Source organism: Hyperolius riggenbachi, chromosome 11 (assembly GCF_040937935.1).
Source record: "Hyperolius riggenbachi isolate aHypRig1 chromosome 11, aHypRig1.pri, whole genome shotgun sequence".
Classification (NCBI taxonomy): Eukaryota; Metazoa; Chordata; class Amphibia; order Anura; family Hyperoliidae; genus Hyperolius; species Hyperolius riggenbachi.
In genome coordinates, this window is record NC_090656.1 from 75,930,853 (window position 1) to 75,954,438 (window position 23,586).

Consider the following 23,586-nt stretch of genomic DNA (forward strand, 5'->3'; position numbering starts at 1 on the left):
CAGAAAGAAATAAGAAAAGGGGATACATAGCAGTGACTGCAAGCCAGATAACTAGAGATTAAGGTGTTGGGAAGGTTGTGGGCCCTGTGGCCCTCTTAGTCTAATAGCAATCAGTGTGTGACAGCTAGGGTGGGAGGGATGGAGGGGCGCACTTTGGTGTCTCAGCCTTGGGTGCTGGAGGACCTTGTCCAGGCTCTGGTAGAGGCGGTCATTAGCTGCCTGTCCGAGTTTCATCTAGCACAAGTACGAGGCTAAACTTTTCAAGATTAAATTGTCAATAAAGGGTATGATGATGTGGCTGACCGCTTAGTGCAGAGAAGAAATTCTGACTGTAGTATCCCATCAGTAGATGAGCATTCATATTTTTATAATCTGATCTAGACTAGTTCTCTTAGCAATGGTAAGCTGGTATATCACATGTTAAAAAAAGGCTCTTTGCTATGGGCCAGCCAGTGATTAATGGCTGTATGTGTAAGTGTGCTTGTGTGAGGTTCTCCTGTCTGTCTAGGAACTTCTTCTAAATGAGTCCTTTCACCGCACAGCCTTCCATTCAAGCACTGGAAGACAGCAGAGAGCTGAATGACTGAATCATTTGGGTCATCCAAAAATTAGATCAAAGAGACCCTTGCAGTCTATTGAAATGCAATTTCTTCCAAGTCCCATTGTGAAGAGTGGAGGCTTGAAAGAGCTGGGTCGCTGCAGTTTTATTGTTGTGAAGCTACCGCTAATGAAAGGCACAATGAAAAGATAAGGCCTGCCAACTGTATAAAAAGAATCACCACTTCCACTTTAATTGCACGGAACAAAGCGAGCTGGGAAGAGGGGCATCCAAGTGACAAAAGTAATTGGTGTAAAAAAGGATATGGAGGTTATTCAGTCTCTGTGATATTGTTCGGCCTGACAGAGTGATGGGTAAACTTGGCCTCTGATCGGAATAGACTGCTATACTGATCACTTACCAAACAGCCAAACAGACACATTTAACCAATGATTTGCCGGTCCTGTCTGGGGGTAATGTGCAGGCAAGCACTAGGATAACTCAAAAAGTAACTCACTTTAAGGGGACGACACTGGATGCTTTTAATTACTTCTCTTCATTGGCATCCAAATTGCCAGGGAATCCCAGGCACCGCTGATTATTGGCTAATTAGCAGACCTTCTTTGTTGCACCATGTGGAGAGGATTTGAGGGATTACATGGTTAAATAGATTTTGTATCTATTGTATCATCAGATGAAAACACCCCTTAAAGTAGGACTGTTATTATTATTACACATTTGTACTGTGCTGACATTTTCAGCAGAGAGTACTGCATCATTACATCACTCACAATGACTCAGTGGTGCTCAAACTCTATTGTACCCTCTGCATTGTACAGTCAGTTTAGGGAGAAGTCAATTATGCGTGGTGTGACATGGTGTCATGGTGGACAGCACTCACGTCTTGCAGCTCTGGGATGCTTGTATGAACTCTAAAGGTGGCTATACCTCAGGGACATGGCGGGTGATCGACCATCCAATGCAATCATTATTATCGGATGAATATCGGTGCCCTCAAGAGCATTCCCAATGACGATGCAACCAATTTTGTGCCAGATTTGGTCAAATGTATGACGGATATACTGCAAAGTGTAGGGCCAACTTGCTCGATCGGGTGTATGGCAGTAACTGTATGCGATATCAGAACGAATGCAACGAAACCCCCTGCGCTGTCCTCCCTAATGTACAATGTTACCCCCACCCGGTGCCCAGTGCAGTATACTTTACCTGTCCCTGTACAGGTAAGAGTGGAGGCTTGAAAGTCAGGGTCGCTGCAGCTCAATTTAGCATACAATACAATTTTGCATACAATCAAATCACAACGGACCCAAAATATGAACAGGGAGAGATTTAAGCAAAGTGGGACCCTGGGGAAAATGACGACAACTTTCTTAAAGTTGTTTTGACACCTACAATGCCTAACTTGGGGACCGTATGGACCTAGAAGCCCTTAACGAAAGCCTAGTTTATCCCTCTGGAAGCACCAGCCCTGTGTATGTAGTAAGATACCTTTCATAGCAATCAACAAGGTTCACCCTCTCACTAGAGCAGGTTAGAACATGTAGTGGGGACACTGGCTTGCTGCTGGAAGAAGAGCTGAACAGTAATCTATGTTTGGATACTTCATCAAACACACATCGCTGTATGTAGCTTTGCTGACAAAAACTATTCATATCTCCATCTCTCCATCCCTCTTTGCTGTGTGCTATTTCCTTTTTCTCTGCTCCGTCACTTGTTAAGCATCATAAACCTACTAATGATTCATCTCTCACCTGTGTTCAGATGGACAAACTGTTTCGAATGCATGAATAATTGAAATTATAATCAATCCCAAGAAAGAACACCAGTTATTGTACTCAGTAGCACTGGCATAGCTAAGATGCTATGGGCCCCGGTGCAAGTTTTGCATTGGGCCCCCCATTACAGTGTAATGCATATAGTGTCAGGGGCAGCACAGTGGCGTAGTGGTTAGCTCTCTCGCCTTGCAGCGCTGGGTCCCTGGTTCGAATCCCAGCCAGGGCACTATCTGCAAAGAGTTTGTATGTTCTCTCCGTGTCTGTGTGGGTTTCCTCTGGGCACTCCGGTTTCCTCCCACATTCCAAAAAACATACGGATAAGTTAATTGGCTCCCCCTAAAATTGGCCCTAGACTACAGTACTTACACTACATAATATAGACATATGGCAATGGTAGGGATTAGATTGTGAGCTCCTTTGAGGGACAGTTAGTGACAAGATATATATATATATATATACACTGTACAGCGCTGCGTAATATGGCGGCTTTATAAATACTAAATAATAATAATAATAATAGTGTGAACTTGGCCTTAATCTCTACCCTTGGTCAGTGGAAATTTAGCACGTTAGCTTTCTGATGCTAATATCATTAGATAATACAGCCTAAACAAAGAGTATACCTTTCTTTATCACAGAGATATAATTACGTGTATGAGCGCGCATTGTGGCGCTGCAGCATCAGTGAGGCGCTGGGTAGTGCTGCTATTAGAAAAATATTGGTAATTAAAATAACCAAATTTTACTATGCACTACCCGGCACCCACTGGAACTCTCTGCTATATATGCAAAACCCCACCCCCCACCTAATGCCTTAACCCAGGGGTCCCCAACCACCGGGCCGCGGCCCACTGCCGGTCCGTGGGCAGTTGCCAGCTGGGCCACGGCGGGTCTGGCCTCTCGCCCCTCCTCCCCCCGCTCCTGTCACCTTATGAGCTGGCGGCCGCTTCCTGTCACAGATTCCCCGTAGCCGCTCAGAGGAGTGCAGCATCTCCTATTACAGCAGCGCTTCCTGTGCGGCTGCTGTAAGGAGGGAAGGAGGCGGGGCAGCGGCTTCCTGTAGCGGCGTTCGCCTTTACCATGGGAACCGCTGCCCCGCCTTCTTCCCTCCTTACAGCAGCCGCTGCTGTAAATAGAAGATGCTGCACGGAGGAGAGCAGCTACGGGGAATCTGTGACAAGAAGCGGCCGCCAGCTCATAAGGTGACAGGAGCGGCGGCCGCGGGGGGGAGGGTGGCCTACACTGGGGCACATGGGCGGGCGCAACGCGTCGGTGGGCACGAAGCTCGCAGTGGGCGGGCGCAACGCGTCGGTGGGCGGGGCTACACCCCGTTGTGCGTACTGAGCGCTGATACAGGCCGGCCGGCCGCGCGACAAGTTAAACTATACTGTCCCTTTCTCCCCGGGCCAGGCAGGCTGGCGAAGAGACTTGTGAGCCAAGAGGGGGAGTAACCCAGCAATCCTTTCGAGGTAACGGCTAGACAAGCTTCATACAGCACTGCCGGAAGCCATAGAGGTGAGAGGGGAGAGGAGTGATATCGAGGAACACCAGGAAGAGACTGTGACGTGGAGAAGCTGTCCGTGCTAGTGAGGTGGTAAGACTCAAGAGGCAGCAAGCCTGTCACTAGATCTGGTGGTTATAACTTAAATAGTCTGTCTGCGCTGAGCCAGCTTACGGTCTGCCTCCGAATCATCAGGCAGCTATACCTATCTCCACACTCTGAAGATCAAGGACAATTGGTACCGGTACCAGAGTGAATGGAGTGTTTGTGGATGGCTGCGTGTTGAAGTGTGAGGAGCGCTCCGCACCATTTTAAGTGTTTTTAGGGCAGTATAGTAGTGTGTTTTTGATACCCTTAGTGACAGAAATAAAGGTGGTTAATAAATTTTGTATTTCCTGAGCTGCAGCATAGTGTTTTTTTTTTTTTAAGTGGGATTATGTATTACTATGAGCGGCTCCTGTATACGATTTATGTATATAGTTTTGGGAACAAACACTGGTGAGTGAGACAAATAGGTTTGTGTATTTTCAAGAAGCGGCCGCCAGCTCATAAGGTGACAGGAGCGGCGGCCGCGGGGGGGAGGGTGGCCTACACTGGGGCACATGGGGCGCTACACTGGGGCACTATTCTAGCTATACTGGGGCACATGGGGCGCTACACTGGGGCACATGGGGCACTATACTGAGGCACTATACTAGCTATACTGGGGCACACTGGGCACTATACTAGCTATACTGGGGCACTATACTAGCTATACTGGGGCAAATGGGGCACTATACTAGCTATACGGGGGCACATGGGGCACTATACTAGCTATACGGGGGCACATGGGGCACTATACTAGCTATACTGGGGCACATGGGGCACTATACTAGCTATACTGGGGCACATGGGGCACTATACTAGCTATACTGGGGCACATGGGGCACTATACTAGCTATACTGGGGCACATGGGGCACTATACTAGCTATACTGGGGCACACTGGGCACTATACTAGCTATACTGGGGCACTATACTGGGGCACACTGGGCACTATACTAGCTATACTGGGGCACACTGGGCACTATACTGGGGCACATGGGGCGCTATACTGGGGCACACTGGGCACTATACTAGCTATACTGGGGCACATGGGGCGCTATACTGGGGCACACTGGGCACTTTACTAGCTGTACTGGGGCACACTGGGCACTATACTAGCTATACTGGGGCACTATACTAGCTATACTGGGGCACATGGGGCACTATACTAGCTATACTGGGGCACACGGGGCACTATACTAGCTGTACCGGGGTAACTAGACTCCCTATACTGGGGCAAGTGTGCTTGCTGTGCCGCCGCAAATACCCGCCCAACCCTACCCTCCCCCCCCCCCCCACCCCGGGCCCCAGAGAAAATTCTGGAAGGTTACCGGTCCCCGGGCCGAAAAAGGTTGGGGACCCCTACCTTAACCTACCCCCCTGTAGGTGCCTAACTGCCCCACCTCATGCCTAACCCCTCCTCTATAGGTGCCTACCTCTCCACCACCATCACCGCCTAATGCCTTAACCTACGCCCCTGTAGGTGCCTAACTACCCCACCTCATGCCTAACCCCTCCCTAATAGGTGCCTACCGCCCCACCACCATCACCGCCTAATGCCTTAACCTACGCCCCTGTAGGTGCCTTATCTATATTGTACATGTTTTTTTGTTCATGCAATAAATATTTGTGGTAAATTAATGTGGACTTAAATTGAAAATAAACTTATGACATAATTAATTGTATGTTTACTAGTAAGGATGAACAAAACATTAGTAACATAAACCCCCACCACCACCACCTAGCGCTTAACCCTAAACCCCCCCCCTCCACCTAATGCCTAACCTTATCCCCACCCCCGCCATAATGACCAATAGTTGTAGCTGATGAGCTACAACCACTAATTAGTATGTAGTAGCCAATCGGCTACTAGCCACAGCGAGCGTCAAGTTAACACTAGTCGTGGTCCTATCTAGGTATAATGACTTTGTGTCCAAACCAAACTGAAGCTTCACCTGTTATTAACTATTAATTGTTTTAGATGACAAATTGAGGTAGCTGTGCGTGCCAGACAAAAAAAAATGAGGTGAATTATTCTAGCTCTATGTATAGTGCTGACATCGCCAGCAAACAAACAAATCAGGAAAATGAAGTATTTGAAGTCTGCATTAAAGCTTCCTTTAACCCAGACCACAGTCTGTTTATTTCCCTTTGCAGCTGTTTAATAGCAACAGCCTGTTTCTGTGATAAAATGTCTTACATCACTCTTGCTTCAAAATGTGCAGCCACAATACAAACGCTTCTATATGTGCTTCAAAGAGACAGCATCAGCTGAGCTGGTTTAAATCAAAGCATTTCAAGAGATATTTGCCATAGAAGCTCAAGTCTGCAGGGAATTAGCCAGGATTTGAAGATACAAAAGAATCAATCAAGCCTTGTAAATGTGTGATAGGTGGGCTCTGCATCATGTTCACCCTTCCCATCTGCATGCCATTGTCTTGTGTTAGCCACCAGTAACTGGATACGATTGCCAGTCCTTTGTACCTCTCTCCCATGTTAATCAGCTCCTAGGAATGCTTTATATACTTACACTGACATTCTAATTAGCTTTTGTGAAAATCTTACAGTAGCCTATTTTTTTTCTTACAAATAAAATCGTTGTTGCCTCGTGAAAACACAGGATTGTCCCCTGTTCAGTTGGACACCAGCGCTTGAAAGCGGATGTCAAAATTATTGTCTGTGAGCAACTTTCCACTCCATAATGCTTTACTTGGGCACCCGTGTTTAGCTACACACATACCTCCCAACTTTTTGAGATAAAGAGTGACACTTTAGGACACGCCCCTGCCACATCTCTAGCCACGCCCCACCACAACCCTCGCCATGCATATCACAAGGAATTCAGAATCAAAAGATGTAGTTTCATCATTCAACCGACACTGGTCCGCTCTATTGCCAAATTTTCTTAATTTAACATTCAAAAATAAGAAATATATCAATCTGATTGATGGGAATAAAGTTTAGAGTCAGTTAAACCCATTTTTCTGTAGAAAAATACACATAACACAGATCTGTAAATCAGTCTTGAAAGAGGGACAAATGAGGAATAAATAGGGACAGAGGGATTTGGTTCCCACAGAGGGACAGTTGACCCATAATTTTCCCTATGCTATAGGCACACTGTCTTTCCTTCACTTACCACATCCAGAAAAATTAGAAGTCCTGCCACCTCCAGTTGCCCAACATTTGCAAAACACGCCCTGTCCTATCCCTAGAGAGCATGAAACTCCTCCTAGATAACAAGACCTTGTCTCTATATCCTCATACACCTGCTCATTAGCTGTTAGCCTAGAGCGATCTTGAAAAAAAAAAGAAGCTAGATACTTACTTCAGTAGTGGAAAGCCTCTGGATAGTTCAGTGGCCTCCTGTACCTTCTTACACCGAAACGTTCTAACGATGGGTCCCCCGGTTTCTTCAGTGTGTGAGAGTGGCCGTGGATGAGCACGTCTATACTGCAATACAACTTCAGGATTGCTTGAAAAGGCAACTGAACACCAGGAATAATTTTTATTTAAATCCAGCTGTTGCTGGATAGTGTACTGGTTAAGGGCTCTGCCTCTGACGCAGGAGACCTAGGTGCGAATCTCTGCTCCTCCTGTTCCTGGCTTCCATTGCGCCTTACAATCAAATTCAAGCTACCGTACTTTGCTTTTAAACTACTCCATCTGTCCTTTTCCACTTACATTACTGATCATTGGCGATCAGACACCTTGGAAAACTATGCAAAACTGCTATGTTTATTCCCAGCCACAGCTTGCTCCTACTTGGGCCAAAAACTAGCAGAAAGTCCCCCACTGCAAGCCACAGGGAAATACAGGAGGCAGCAGAGAACATAGTCAGAGTCAAGTCTAAATATTTTGTTGGAGGCAGCCTAAAAATCTCATTACAACTGTGTTTATCTAGGATTATATAGATATAACCTTCTTAAAGGAAAACTTAAGTGAACTATAAAAAATGAGATTTACTCACCTGGGGCTTCCCTCAGCCCCCAGCAGCCGATCGGTGCCCTCGCAGCCCCGCTCTGACGCTCCAGGACCCGCCGGCGAACACTTCCGGTTTGGCCGTCACCGGCCGACAGGCATGGGAACGCGAGTGATTCTTCGCGTTCCCAGCCTGTATATCGCCCCCTATGCTGCTATTGCGACCAGCTGGCCTGGCCTGGAGCGTCAGAGCGGGGCTGCAAGGGCACCGATCGGCTGCTGGGGGCTGAGGGAAGCCCCAGGTGAGTAAATCTCATTTTTTATAGTTCACTTAAGTTTTCCTTTAAGGACAAACTACAAAGGTAGGTATACATTTTATTCATGCACATTAGACAACGCATTTCACAGATGTTTGCCCGCTTCTTCAGGTCAATCCAAAAGTTCCTTTCAAAGCAGTATTTCACGGACATGAGCACCTCTCTACACTATCTTATGTGCAAGAATAAAATGTATACTAACATTTGTGGTTTCTCCTTAAGGGGGTAAGATCTATATACTCCTAGAAGTACACAGTTGTAATGAGATTTTTAGGGGGGCACCCCCAACAAAGTCGGGGTCTTACATTGCAAACACTAGTATCTTCAATAAATCAAAAGAGCGCAACCAACCAGAACCTGCCAAACGGACCTGGAGTACCGAGCGGGGACCGTTATTTTCCTGTATAATACTTACACTATACATTAATTTTTACAAACTATACTGCACTATTGGGCTCCTGGTCTCTCTCATCTAGATACTTACAGATGATTGCAATCACCAAGAATCACACCAACATAGTCAGAGTCAAGGAGTCAGAGAAATTTTGGGTACCTGGATTTGCAGGTTTCATAAACTGAAGCGTTGGATGATTCTTGTACCCACTCCATAGCCCTGCAAGTGCTGTGAAATCGGAGCAATTTTGGGTACCTGGAGTTAGAGTCGGTGGTTTGATAAACTGAGGAGTCGGAGTTGGTTGATTTTTGCACCGACTCCACAGCTCTGGTAATAACAGCTTACCACCATTAATCAAAACCATCACAAACAACTTTATTTGAAACAGAAAAGGAGAATAAGAGCCATCCCCCTATCAATGGCAAGGTTTTCACAATCACCTTTCAACAGACAACTTTGTCACACACAAGTTAAGATTCCAGTGCTCTCCTACAGATGCGTGTACAAGGTGGAACAAAAGATGTGAATGATAAACATCTTCAAAGGAAACTTTTCCAACCACTGGGATAGTGATTGATGTTAGGTTTGATATAAGGCAAAGTGCAGGTGTTTAAAATGACTTACCATGCCCACACATGTAGAAATGGCCACGGAGGAGTTCTCATAGTCCCTGATAAATCCCTGATAGAAACAAGGTTCTACACTCTGTTCCACATCTGTTAGGTATCCATCTTTGCCCATGACCTGCACAGCAAATTCTCTAGACAGCAGAGAGGAGGGGTGGAGCTCTAAGTGTAGATCCTGTCCAAATGCTGAAAATCTGTAATGCACTGAAGAAGCAGCCTTTGAACTTCGCGTAGATCTCTTCCTCCTACTGCTGTGTAAGATATCGTGTGTAATGTAGGCTCCACTGGAGTCAACTTCTACCGGTGTGACGAAAACATAATCTGAAAGAAAGGACAGAGGCTGTTATGATCATTTACACTATTTATAACACAGAGCAGAAGATAGCATGTTATTATACGTGCTCCATATTTGCTTACAGTTACATTGAAGTGCATAAGAAAACAGAGCATAGTGCACCTGTAGGGAAAAATAGCTCCAAATGGGTACTTACCTAAGTACAGGGAAGCTTCAGGATATTCCAGAGGCTTCTTCTGTCCCCCTCCAACCCGCAGTTCCAGCGCTGGGACCCTCCAAAGCCCATCAACAAAGGCTTGCGTATGGAGCTTAACAGCACTGCGCAGGTGCAGAGGGCTCACTGCGCAGGTGCAATCTGTCCTGCACCTGCGCAGTGCAGCCATGCTTTCAGGGGGCCCAGTGCTGGGTCGGCAATGGTGGGACAGGGGAAGTCTCTGGAAGTAACATACTATCCGAGGTAAGTATCTTAATATTCCCCTAAATAACTCACAGGTTTGCTTTCAAGCTACCTTCAGTGAACACTGGGTGACAAATTGAATTTCCAGAGTTATATCCAAGAAAAGCATGTCTGTTGCGAATAGGGTTGGGAGCGAGTCCCCCGGTGTCAGGCGAAGGTCCATCCCCTTTGACCCTTCAACCCTCCTCACTGATTCTTTAAATTGATGAGTGGTTGGAAATGGAAAAAGAGAAGCTCGGGAGCTCAGTTGACAATTTGTTTTTATAATTCTCTTTAGATTGGAAGCAGGGAAAAATCAGGGTTCTCTTCCTATTTGTTTCTTGTAATTGCTGCATGTTGTGCTAGACTGTTTTAGCTAGCGTGATATTTATGTTGCTTGCCACCTCTGCATTATGTACCAGCGCCTGTATAATGTTCACGTGTTTGTTCCATACAGTACCAAGCATAATGATGGAGCTATATAAATTAATCATATTAATCATGGTTATAATTTCTACTCAGCTCTGTAATAATTTTACCTTGTATGGGCACAAAAGGGAATGCTGAGCATCACTGTCTTGTGGTTTTGTGCCGACAAAATAAGGGAAAAGGCAACACCAAGCAAACCCATGTGGAACACTCCTCCATTGTGCAATATACTGCTGATGTGGGTCAGGTGGAGAAAACATGATGTTCGTATCAACCGATTCCAGATCAAACTGTTTTTATTTCAAGGTCCATCGGCTCAGAATTGTGAGATTTTCGCTGTTTCTGAAACTGAGCCCCCCCACAGGTTGCTGATGGTTAGGCGGCTGCCTTGTGCAGTCTCTGGGCTTACAAAGTTGATCCCTGGCCAAGCAAAGCTAAAAAGCAAAAAATATGGCACAACAAACACAACTAGCCAACAAGGCTGGATTTATACTCTTTGTATCCCTACGCCAAATATGTTGTGGCTTGGCTTTCATGTCCAGCAGCACCCCTCCCAATCCATGTGTAGTCCCCTCTTCCATGTGTGTCATCCATGTACAGCAGCCCTTCTCTTTCACAAACAACTTCTTTGAGGATCAGTTTTTCATGTGTTGCTCTCCAATTTCAGCTGCAGCTGCCCAAGGCCCGAACCTTTGTGGCCTTTCCAGTAAACCGTCCCGTCAAGCCAATCATTGAGGCCTGGGGCCCGCAATGAGCGCTTAACCAATTTCAGAAACTATTTGTAATTTCCGAATCACAGAAGTGCAATCATGATTTGGCCCTGCAGCCATTCAAAGTGATCGCCACAGCATGGCCTTTGTTTACCACCTAGTTTTTTTGCCTCAGTATTCCTTTAATGTAGTTCAGTATATTTGGCCATTGTCAGCTTGAGACTGTTCAATAAAAGTTTAATCACAATAAACAATTCGGCCCACAACTTAGACTGCGTTTAAGATTTTGGCCCCTTGTGTGATTGAGTTTGACACCCCTGGCATAAGCTGAACCTTCCCATTACTACACATGTACAGCAAAGAAACGAGAGGACAGAGTTAATAAAAAAGGTATTCATGTGACTTCTCAAACATCTGCAACCAGATGGAACCACTGATAATCTTCTGCCTCGCAACTGAACCATTCAAGTGCTTCTGATGTTAATGTCCCTTTAAATGCACATTCCACGTTCTGACAACTCAATCAAAACAATAGAGGTCAAGAAGGGATCCCGTCATTATGTTTTGGTATAAAAAGAGGATTAGTCAAACTAAACTGAGAGTGATTACAATAAAGTTCTTCAGACAAACATTTGTCACCACCAGGGGGTTCTGCTGATTGCCCAGTCAGTACAATACGAGTCAGCAAATACATGCTTGAAAGCAGAGTTTAGAGGTTCTCTTCTGTTCATGCTCTGCCTATCAAATATATGAAACAGCTACAGAGTAAATCCTGTGCTGCAGGCATCAGCTCCAGCACACTCAAGAATGCTGATTCTGCAGGTCTCTCGCCACAGAAGTCAACCAGCGAACAGAATATCTACCAAAATCCAGCACACATTTTCTGTTGTACAGGGTTCCCAGCTAAAGTGAAAATCATCAAATTTGTTTGCAATTAAACCTTATAAGACATTATCTTTCTATTCCAATTAGCAGCCATCTAGGAACTTCAGCAAGCACAAATTTCACTTCTCTGTATCTATAGCAGCAATACTCTGTTTTGAGTACAGATTGCCCAGAAACAGTTTGAATTTGTGTAAATGAAAAAAGTAGAATTTCCTTTAAGTTATAGCGTGAGGTGGTCAAAGAGATCTGGCTTGTATGTATGCAGCTTGGAATTGGGCCAGTCAAAACTGTCAGGAGTGTATTTGATTGGCCCTCTTCGCATTTGCATAGTGTGATAAAGGGAGCCAAAAGGCCCTATACTAAATATGCTGCAAACTATATAGTGCCTTCTCAAAGCAGAAGGTATTTGCAGATAATCACTTCCACATTCTTAAGAAGCATTCTTGTACAGAATTGTTTAAAAACAATCTGTAGATCCCACTGCACACCCCAGCTACCACCCTGTGTCACTTCTCCCCTTTGCATCCAAAATTCTAGCATGCCATATCCATGCTGAATTAAGGCTTTGTTCGCATCTATGTGAACAGCGATTTTTGATTTTTTTTGCACGTTATTTCTCCTCTCCTTCCGGCACTTACCAGCGTGCTTCGATTGTGTAAAGCGCTTTTCAAAGCGCTTTTGCAGAGCGATTTGTTTTTTCACTTCCTGACCCTATTAAGCAGGCAGCACCAATGTGGTGTACATGATGAGGCCTTCTGAACATAGTGATCAGCTGTATTTTACTGTATAGCAATCCCTAGATAAGGAACAGCTGAGGCAGGTGCTCAGTTCAGGGCAGGAGCTGCATCAACACTATTCAAGCACAAATACAGTATAGATTTTCCTTAATGGCAGAGGATCAGTTTGAGGGAGAAGCAGTGCACTCCAGAGAACAATAATTGGATGACATCGCGCAATAACCTCAACTGTATCCACTGGTTTTTGATTCCGAGAACTGGGAAAGTTATTCGCCTTATATGATACAGTGAGCACATCACCTCGTCCACTGTCCACTCTGCCTTCAGGCGAATCACACTCTTTGGGTTTTTGTGATAAGGGCCCGTGTGTAAGTGTTTTTCTGCAACTTTTGTTTCCATTCAATATTTGTTTTGCTCATTTTGAGGAAATAAAGCTTAAAGTGTACCAGAGCTAAATAAAATGCAAAAATCCATACTTACCCAGGCTTCCTCCAGCCTCATAAGTTATGAGTGAGTCTCAGACCTCCCGCGCATGTGCAGAAGACCCTGACTGACGCGACTGAGAAGGATTACCTGGCTAATCGTGGCTGAACGGCAGACCGCGGGAGGACGGCGCGAGACTGACATGCGCTAATGGGGCTGGAGGAAGCCCTGGGTAAGTATCAATTATTGAACCTTACTTAGCTCTAGTTTACGTTAAGGCTTGTACACATCTAGAGATTTTCTGCCTGATTCTTCCAATGACTGGCGATTTCTTTGAGCGAGTAATCGTTTTACACGATCTCGCGACGTGGCTACAAGTGCCCAATAAGGTGGGTGAAGCTCTGCAATGCGCAGCAATAACGACCATCACTGCAGATTGGATCTTTAATATCCCCGACAACTTCCGCGCAAACTGCCACAATCGTTTGAACTCTTGTTTGTGCCCATTGTTTGCCATTGCGAGTTCCCAGGAGCAGGAAGATGGATCATGGAACGCTCATCATCGGGGGACGTTGCTGTGGTCCATCTTCCTGTGTCTTCAGGTCAGTGTTCAGCTTTGATGTACCTTAAGCAGGATGCACTTCGATTACTTGTTTACTGTATTTGATTGCATATGCCAATTCCTGGGGAGCAGCTCTTACTAGAAGTTACTGATTCCAAAGAATCTGTTTGGATTGGAGGTATATGGAGGTCCTGAAAGAGGAAGATTAACACATTGGCCTGGGTGGCGACTTAAACGTGTAAAACGTATTATCTGGGTCTGACCATTCACTGGTAAGCCTGCACTTTGACGTGATTCATGCAAGACTAGTGTTTACATTTTTTGAACAACGTTCAGACATCTGTATGTATTAGTGTTGCTCGGATACCCCTAATCACATTTCCGAATTGGCTGAGATTGTGATTTCGTATAGAATCGGAATTCCGAATTTGAATCGGGATTTCGTATTATACCAGTTATCACGAGTCAGAATCTGTGATTACACGTGATTAATTTAACGGTTAATGGCAAAGCCCCCTTACCTGCTAGAAACACCACATTTGCAGGGTATGTTTAGTAAAGCTTTGGGAACAAGATACATTTTTTTTTTAAAAAGACCCAATAGTTTTTGAGAAAAACTTCAAAGTTTCAATAGGAAAAAAAACGAAACAATTAATTGCGGTAAATGACAAATAATGTAGCAAACCTAATGGTAGTGTAAATTTACATATATCAAAAGAAAGAGCAATGAATTTCTGACAGGGTTTCCAGGGGGTCCTGGAAACCCCTCCGAAGTCATAACGCTTTGGCCAGGGATCGCTATACAGCTGCAATATGGCTATATAAAGATCCCTGGCAACTTTACCTATTTTGGGAAACTTTTTTTTTTTAATGTTCAGAATGTGGGAAATTAAAAAAGAAAAAAAATGACGTGGGGTCCCCCCTTCTGAGCCTCTGTAACTCCTTGTCCCCCATGCAGGCTGGGATAGCCAGAATGTAGAACCCCGGCCAAGAGGAGCTTCGCACCCTGAGCTATACCAGCCCGCATGGTCCATGGTATGGGGGGCTCTGGGGGAGAGGGGCAGCCAAGCCTCCCCCTACCCCTGAGCCCTGGTCCAATCCATAGACAAGAGGCTCTTCCCCCACCTCCGGTGCCCCAAGAGGGAGGGGGGGGGGCGACTCCTGGGGGGGTTCATGGTGGCATCTGGGAGTCCCCTTTTTTCCACTTGTTCCTACTTCCTACTTAACATACCCTGCAAATTTGGTGTTTCTAGCATATAAGGGGGCTTTGCTATTAACCATTAAAGCCGTCGGGCAGATTCCAACTCGTGATTAAGGCTGTTAGCCGTGATTACGGGTCGAATGCGGATGAAATTACAGATGCATTCGAAATGGCCATCCGTGATCGCAGCTGATCACAAATTACGATTTTGAGCCCGTGATCGCTCAAATTGATTCGGAATCACAGGTTACCCGTGATTCCTGAGATCGTGATGAGCATCCCTGGTATGTATCACTACTTCCAGTGCCAAACTATAGTTGACGTAGTAACATCATAGCCCCGTACATGGACGACCATTTGTCACTGCTAGTGCCCTGGTCCATTTCTCCGTAGTCTGTACCGTGCCACTGCATGAACACAATCATATCGATCACAGATGTCATTCATTCGTAGGGAATTATTCATCTGAAAAAAAAATTCCACCTTTTTGTATGTGCATAGCTGTAGTCTTGAGCTGCCCACAAATTCAGCAGCCCCAGGCATCTTTCTGGTTGGTCTATATAGGACATGCCGCAGCAACTACTGCCCCAACACATTAAAATTCCAGCAGACTTTCCTTCAGAGGAAAATGCTACTGAACAATATGTTGGAAAGTGCCTGTAATCACCATTTCAATGACTCAATGACTGGACCCTTCTTCAGCCTCCTGGCTCAGAGGAACCCATCTGTAAGCAGTAATAGCTGCAGATGTTCCTGCACAGGCAGCTAAGAGGGGGGCATATGTGACTGCTAGAATCTCAGGACAAGAACATACATCCAGTGACAGTTTCTACATGCTACATCAAGGCTCTGGCACATTAATAAAGGCTGGGACTGGCGGAAGCAACATCTGCAGAAGGGAATTTCTTAGCAACACAGCAAGGCAATGTGCACAGTATGTAGGAAACCTGTCATTAATTCATTATATCACAGGCTTTTACAGCCCTGTTGTGAGGCCTAGTCATTAAACTAGGCAGTAAATTAATCCTGTCAGGTCAGGGGAGGCAGTGGAAGCTAGTGAAGGGTTAAGGGAGTTAACATGCTCTCTGCAGTGCCTCGGTTACCTCAAGCAAAAGGTTCTCTCTGCTTTGTTCTCTCAGTTTCCACCTCCATACATAAGACTTTTGCAAGCATCACTTGACTGCATCTGACCTGGCCATGGCAAGTCTAGTTCAGGCATACAATGGTGGTCAGACTTGCAAAGCATGATCAGGGCTGCTGGGTTGGATTTATGCTATATCCCCCATTCCCACCGGCCAGCTGTCAGGTGTCCCTCCACCTCTTGTACATGCTGTCCCAATTCTATGTATGATGTGTCCTTTCACGATTGCCTAACATCTTGCATGGACAGGAGATCCCCTCTTCCATATATAGCCCTTTCCTCCATACGCAGCAGACAGTGTCGGGTCAAACCCCAATGGGGCCCCAGGGCAAAGGTGTTTTGAGGCCTCCCCACAGCAAATTCGGCCCCCGAGTACTGTCAGCCTTCCCCTTTCCCAGGTCTTCCCCACTGCTCGACGGGGCCCCTGCACAATGTGAGTTACAACTCCTGTGTCCTGATGCGCTGCTCCATCTGCGCTTCCTTTCATCATCTCAGTGACCTTGGGCATCTGAATCAGGCCCAGCTTTAGATCACTGGAACCTATAGGCACAGATGTCCTAGCACCCTAGACTTCGCCCTCCACGAACCTACAAATCTGCTGGCCGGCCCAACTGTCACTTCTCTCTTACCTGTCATAGGTAGCTACATGTGTCCCTTTGCATTAGGTAGCCAGAGGGACCCTCAGTAGCTAGTTGGGCCCACGACTGAAGGGAGATCTCGTCAGTGGAATGCGGAGACCCTCATTTACACTATGCTCAGGGCTCTGCATAGGTAAGGAAGGAGGGAGGTACCAGAGGAGGGGAGTGAGCCGCCTTTCCGTCATCAGGCGCCTGTAGGCATGTGCCTGCAGTGCCTTATGGTAAATCTGGCCCTGATCTCAATACACAAACAATCACACAATTACATGCACCAGTTGTGAGGAATATACAGGCAGCAGAAATGAAGGCAGGAAGCATGGATTGTGCAGTACTCTTGGGCAGGTGAGTTGCAATCAGATGGTGCAAGGGCCCGGGGGTAGTCAGGTGGAGGCCGTGGGGGGGGGGACTGGTTGGCATTGTGGGGGGCCCAACAGCCTTGGTAGCCTTGGGCCCTGGGCCTGAACTGCTTGTTTATCTGACATTTTAGCCTCCCGGCCGCAGTCACCATTCAGCTGCAATTACATGCAGCCACATGGTAGCATTTGGTAACGCCGTATGTGTCATATTTGATCCGCAATGGTGTTACCTCGTAGTAAGAAAAAAGTGTCTCATGAGGATGGTTCAGCTGCAACTCCAGGGACATTGCCTGTCCACTGCCAGTGCGGAGTGCTAGAAAAATCCTGACCAGTGAACAGGAGCAGCTGACAGGCAGTGAATTCACCACCTTCAGCTGTCAGTGGAAAAGATGAATGTGCAGTCCTTCCTGCATGTGCAGAAGAACTCGAGCTGATCAGGCAGAAGCGGTTTAGATAAGGCTATAATGCAGTATCAAAGACTATGGAAACAGTAGTGATGGTCAAAGATGGAAAACAGCACATTTTGTAGAGAAATGGAAGGGTCTAATGAAAATAATGACATCTCATGAAAGGCTTATCCATTTCAGCCTGGCGACGCTAAAAGTTGTAGGAGTTCGTTTCTGTGGCTGGAAATGCACTGTAAAATAAGTTTACTAGCATGTAGACCTTGAAATGTGTCATATAACAGACAGCACCATTATTAAGATTTAGTAAAGCAATGACAGAAGGCATAAAACAATGAAATATGCTGAATGTTTGCTTAACTCCTGAGTTAAGGCGCTGCCACCCACAGCACTGCAGCAGACTTCACCTTCTACAAGCAGGCACTTTCTAGGATGACGATTGATTGGTTTATACGAGGTAACACTGGTAATTAAGGGATAAATTCATTTAGAACATAAATATACTGTATGAGCCTCCAACAGCCCCCAGTCTAATACATTATTAATTGTGACAAGATCTGCCTATAATTAACATGTGCTTTCCCTTCACCAGCAATCAGTACACTACATACACTGTAATCTAGCAGAACAGGATCATCCACCAGGCAATCTAGGCAGGTGCCTGGGGCCTAGTGGATGTCAAGGGGCCCACCCACCACCTTCTCTGACCTCTCTCCATTTCAACTTACCAAAAGCACCGCAACGGGGCCCCAAATCTACTACCATGCCTAGGGCCCCATTACTTCCTAATCCATCTGTACACTAGCACTACTTTGCCTGCGTTATACTTAAAGGACATCCTTGCTAAAAATTAACCTTTAACTACATCTCCATGTAAACAGCTTTATTTCATGTATCTGTGATCTACAAATCAGGTCTGACCATAGTTATGATTATGTATTTATTCGGTGTTGACAATTTCCTTAGCACTTTAATACTTGCTTTGGGGCAATCTGGAATTTGCGAATTAGGGATAGGAACAAGCAATAGGGACAAGGCTGGGCTCTCAACACTTGTTAAGCAAATCCTGGCAATACGTGTTGCCAGGAAACTGCCAATGCTTGCTGCAAGGGATTTGATAATACCTGTACTTCCTTTGGGGAGACCTGGGCGTACGCTGGAAAAGGGTGCTGCGGTAATTAGGGTGCCCAGGGAAGCCGCTAGTAGAATATTGGTAAAATTGCCAATATTATCCTATTGAGCACCAGCTAATTCCAAAAGCAGAATATCAGTAATTTTGCCAATATTTCACTATCACTATTACTAAACCCAACCCTCCCTCTACACCTACTCCTAACACTAACCTACCCCCCCCCCCCTTACCTGGTGATATCTGCACCGCCATAGCAGGCATTTATTGTGCACTGCAATTAGGACCTATGCAGCACTCATTTTACCCCCTGGCAACATGCGCCCAAATTACCTTAACCGAGACCTGGTAATACTTGATAGGGAATGGGGGCTTGTCAATATTTGTTTTGGGGAGACCTGGCAATACTTGTTGTGAGGAGATCTGACAGTAGTAGTTTTGAGCAGGTCTGGTAATACTTGTAAAAAAAAGGGGGTTGGTACTGATAATACCGTGTTTCCCCGCCCGAAAATAAGACCGTGTCTTATATGAATATTTTCACCAAAAGATGTCCTAGGGCTTATTTTCAGAGGATGTCTTACACTTCTATGAACACACAAGTTCCTGTGCCCCAGTGCCCCAACTTGTAACTTTAGTGTCTTCCTGGTGCCCCCTCTGTACCGGTGTCCTCCTCTCTCCCACTATGTCCTCCTGCATTCTCCTCTTATCCACATCTCCATGCCGCACTGTACCCCGTGTCCTATGATGTTCCCCTGTATCCTCTTTCCCCCAGCTCCATGCTGCTGTGTCCCTGATCTTCAGCCTATGAGGAAGAAGTACAGCAACTTGTGTTTCTACTGGAGCCAATGGTCTTGCAGGCAAGGCAATGGCTCTGTTATTGGGCCAATAACTGCACTCACTGATAAGCAGCTAGTGCAGTGATTGGCCCAATGATGGAGCCATGGTCCTGTGTGCAAGACCATTGGCTCCAGTAGAAACACAAGTTACCATGCTTTTTCCCCTTACTGCCACTAGGGCTTGCTTTTGGGGTAGGACTTATATTTCGAGCATGTTCAAAACTCCTGATGGGGCTTACTTTCAGGGATGTCTTAATTTCAGGGAAAAAGGGTAGTTGCAATGGGGAATCTGGTAAAACCTGGTAGCACATGATTCTTATGTCAGCTTTTACTGGTGTTTTTACAGTTTCTCACATAAAAGAGTCATATGTTGGGGGTAAACGTAAAGTTGAAATAAACTTGACTTCAAATATATATATATTATGCATTAAAAAACCTGTTAAATAAAAACTAAGCAAAACATTTTTTGCAAAGCAAAACAAAGCAAAAACAAAAACACTGCACCAATTCAAAGATCCTCACATGTTCCTCAGTAACCTCCAGCTTAACTTTAAAATAATGTTCTATTAAATGCACGAAAAATAAGCCCATAACTGTGCTTGGGCTGTAAAAAAAAATGATTTTTATGATAAAAATGTGATATTGTTTTAAAATAGTAACCTTATACCCCTGATAAAGGAAAGCAGCTTATAGGCAAGCTAGCAATTGCCACACTTGGTTACTGTGAATGGAATGTGATGTCTATAGGTTCCCATGTGTCTACCTGACCTCACATCTTTGACTCTACTCAGCAGAAAAATGCAATTGGCTAGATAAGGTTTTCCTGGCAGATCACTTCTGTTTTGTAGCCCATGGTCATTTCTTGCCCCTCCCACTCTACATTGGGAGATACCATGCACAGGTGACCAAACTGAGAGCACACCTCATACCCTTTCATATAAAACATGCTTCCTGGTCAACTATGGTAATCAGTGAGGCATAACCACTCCCCTAATATCCGTGTGTCATGCTGAGAGGTGTGCATCAGCTGCTTGAAATGGTTATATTCACTGTGCTCCACAGAGTAAAACAAACTCAAAATTTTCATAAAGCCCATCTCACCCTCTAACCGGTGTATCTCCCTCATCACCTTATACTTGACTCCAAGGGTGTTCAACCCCACAAACTGCGTTCACAATCACTTCAGCTCTGATCAGTGCTCTCCTAATAACACCCTCTCAAACCTCTAGGTTTCAGGTAGGTTGTATTAAACTATGCCCACACTATTCTGCCAATTACAAAGCTTCTTGCTGTAGAGGGTGCTGTGATTGGAGAACTGTTCCCCATGAGGTTTTACTGCTGGACTAAGCTAGACTAGCACCACATTTTTGAGGACCCACTTGGTTGGAGTTTTGGGGGAGGGGACCTATATTAGTGTTATAGGTAGGCTTTAACTTTAACATGGGGAGAGTTTAGTAAGAAGCACTGACCTAAGGTAGTACAACAAAAAGCCTTCTCTTTTACTGCATAGCGAAAAACACTTGTTAAGACACTTAAAAAAAACACAAACATGAAAAACGCAACTGCTGAAAAAAAAACTTTTTCTGCACAGACATTTGTGCTCTACTCTCAGCCTCAAGGTGCATACACACAGCCAATTTTGATTGGCCAATTTTACCATCTCCATGTTGTATGAGGGCCAAGGGGGGGAAAAAACTGGGTACTTATCCGTTAGCCGGGCGCATCCGGCAGGTGGCGACAAAACTCCACCAGAGTTACGTCTTTCCCTACTATCCATGGCGGCCTGGAGGGGGAATAGTAATTAGCGCCACCTGCCGGATGCGCCCGGCTAACGGATAAGTACCAAAAACTGTTCTATGCTGATAAACCATTCCTGTTCCATCAACTCACACGATTAGCACTTTTTAAAGTTCTAATGTGCTAATAATTCTGCTTAAAATAGCTTATAATGAAAAGTCAAGTAATATACTCCCCTTACTGAGTTTGCTTCTGGTTTAAAATACAAGCATGTCACATATTTTGTAATAAAACAAAAAATAGCTGATGCCCAGATCTTGGGTACACTCAGTGTTTGCTGGAATGCACATAGCATCTGTACAGAGATGACAACACAATGCAAAAAACTTGTTGTACAACAGTGAGCTGGTTGTTTATAACAGAATACACTTGATGACAGCCCTTTGAAGAAGTAATTTTACCAAGAAAAGTGCAAAAACAACTGGAGCAAAAGTGCAGATGTTGGCCAGGGCAACCAATCAGATTCCACTTCCCTGGTTGCTCTGGGCAACTGCTCCACATTGCACATCTTGATAAAACATCTCCAAAAACTTCATTATACATATTTAACAATTCAATAAATCAACGACGAGACATTCAGTACAAACCTTGATTTAATCCTCCCATCCCACTGTCACCAGTTAATGAGGCTGCAAATGACACACAGCATAGGCAGTAGAACTGAAGTGTCTGAAAGACAAGAAGAGACCTGGTCAGTGGGTGACAGATCAGTGTACAAGCACAGGCTATTCCCCACAGTAGGTACCCAGAGAGGAGAACATGCCTTGTCTAAGCTCCCAATCCACAGGATTGTCAGGAATGGCATGGAAGTGCATTTCAGTATAGTGACAGGTAATGTCCAAAGTAAGAGGGAGAAGTAATCCATTTTCTGCAAAGCATGCAGGCTTGTCTCTGCTGCAAGTGGCATGCAGGGAAGCAGGCAGGATATGGTCCTCATGATGATGTAGAGGGCATCTTGGTGGTCAGAGCATGGAAGGTCCTGTGCTGGCTGATGCTGCTGACAGGTAGTGGCAGTGTAACTGAGTGCAGGGCCAGCCACTGATTACACTGATCATCTCAGCTCCATGCAGCTGCATTCTCACAGTACAATGCACAGCCAGCATAGGATTTCACAGCCCCCTCCCATCTTCACGCCCCCCTGTCAGAAGTACTCTTTTGGGTTTTGTTACACAGGAGGTCTTTAATCTCCAAATTGTCTAGGGAAGGAAGCACTTGTGCTGCAGAGGGAGCCTGTGTGAGAGCAGCTAAAGGGAATACTGCTGTACTGGTGCAGAGGAATCTACTGTATCATTGTGTGGCTGTGCATCTGAGCACATGGTTACTTGTGATTTCTGATCACTTATCCATGCAATCTCTTACGCTAGGTACACACCATACAATTTAGATCAATTTTTTTCCAACATGTCAGATCTAAATTTTGATCGATCGGAAAATCGATCTGGCAGGTAAATTTGCAAGAAAATTGTATGGTGTGTGCCTAGCTTTATAATTCAGGTTAGACGTCACAAAGGGCTACATGGTTATGATTCAGTCCTGCAATTTCAGTTTCATGAGGCTAGGAACACTTTTAGGAAACACTAGCGTTTTTTGCCGCCAATAGTAGTCAATGGGCCGCATAAAAAAAAACGCATATAAAAAATGCATATGCGTTTTTTATATGTTTTAAAATATGCATTTTTAAAAACGCTAGTTTTGTTGCATCATATTCAAAAATGCTTTAAAAACGCACATACTGAAAGTCAATGGAAACGCAATGTAATGCGTTTTGTATGCGTTTTTCATGAGTTTTTATATGCTTTTTTTAAAATGTTTTCTGATGCATTTCCGCTTCCTGTTGTCTTCCTAGTGATTTGTATAAAACTGAATAGAAAAACGCATGGAAAAGACATTCAAAACGCATATGCGCTTTGTATATGCGAACCGCAAATGCATAAAAACGCATGCAAAGTGCTAGAAAAAAGAATATACGGAAAAACCGCAAATGTACAAAAAACCGCACAAAAACGCACACACAAAAACAGAAATCGTGACCTTTTACGTACAGCCATGTGTGCACCAAGTCTCAGACTGATTGCTTTCCTTGTATAATATAGGTTAACTAGTCTACCTAAGCCCGTTTAAAAATGGGCTGTAGGTAGTTAAATTACCGCCGCCACTCGGAGCGCTTCCCCACATCAGAGCGGAGAGCATGTGACCTACCGCAGTTACTCTGAGGAGTGAGAGACTACCTCTCTCGCTCCTATTCTGCCCAGAAATCACGATCATCTTTCCCAATCTTGAAATTACCTTGAGTGCAGCCTTCTGTGCAACAGTCTCCAGAGAGGCTGCCTGCGGCTGCGCATGCCCCCCACCTTTGGCTCCTCCCTTGGGTTTTCCCATGATTAGCGGTGGCTCTACCGCCCTCCTCTGGCTCCTTAGTTTGCCGTTGCAT

At 45.2% G+C, this 23,586-nt stretch overlaps 1 protein-coding gene across 5 annotated transcripts in view; it reads right to left on the reverse strand.

Moving 5' to 3' along the window:
* The window catches only part of ADAMTS18 (ADAM metallopeptidase with thrombospondin type 1 motif 18), a 196,392-nt gene that overhangs the window by 160,349 nt on the left and 12,457 nt on the right, over positions 1–23,586 (reverse strand). For 3 of the 5 annotated variants that reach the window (XM_068260418.1, XM_068260416.1, XM_068260417.1), the window contains 2 exons: positions 21,743–21,824; positions 9,175–9,497 (listed from right to left, as the gene is read on the reverse strand). In XM_068260418.1, coding sequence (XP_068116519.1) covers positions 9,175–9,497; positions 21,743–21,824 — 405 coding nt within the window. Of the gene's footprint in view, positions 1–9,174; positions 9,498–21,742; positions 21,825–21,918; positions 22,337–23,586 lie in introns of those variants that run through there. The other 2 variants (XM_068260415.1, XM_068260419.1) reach the window with 2 other exon arrangements.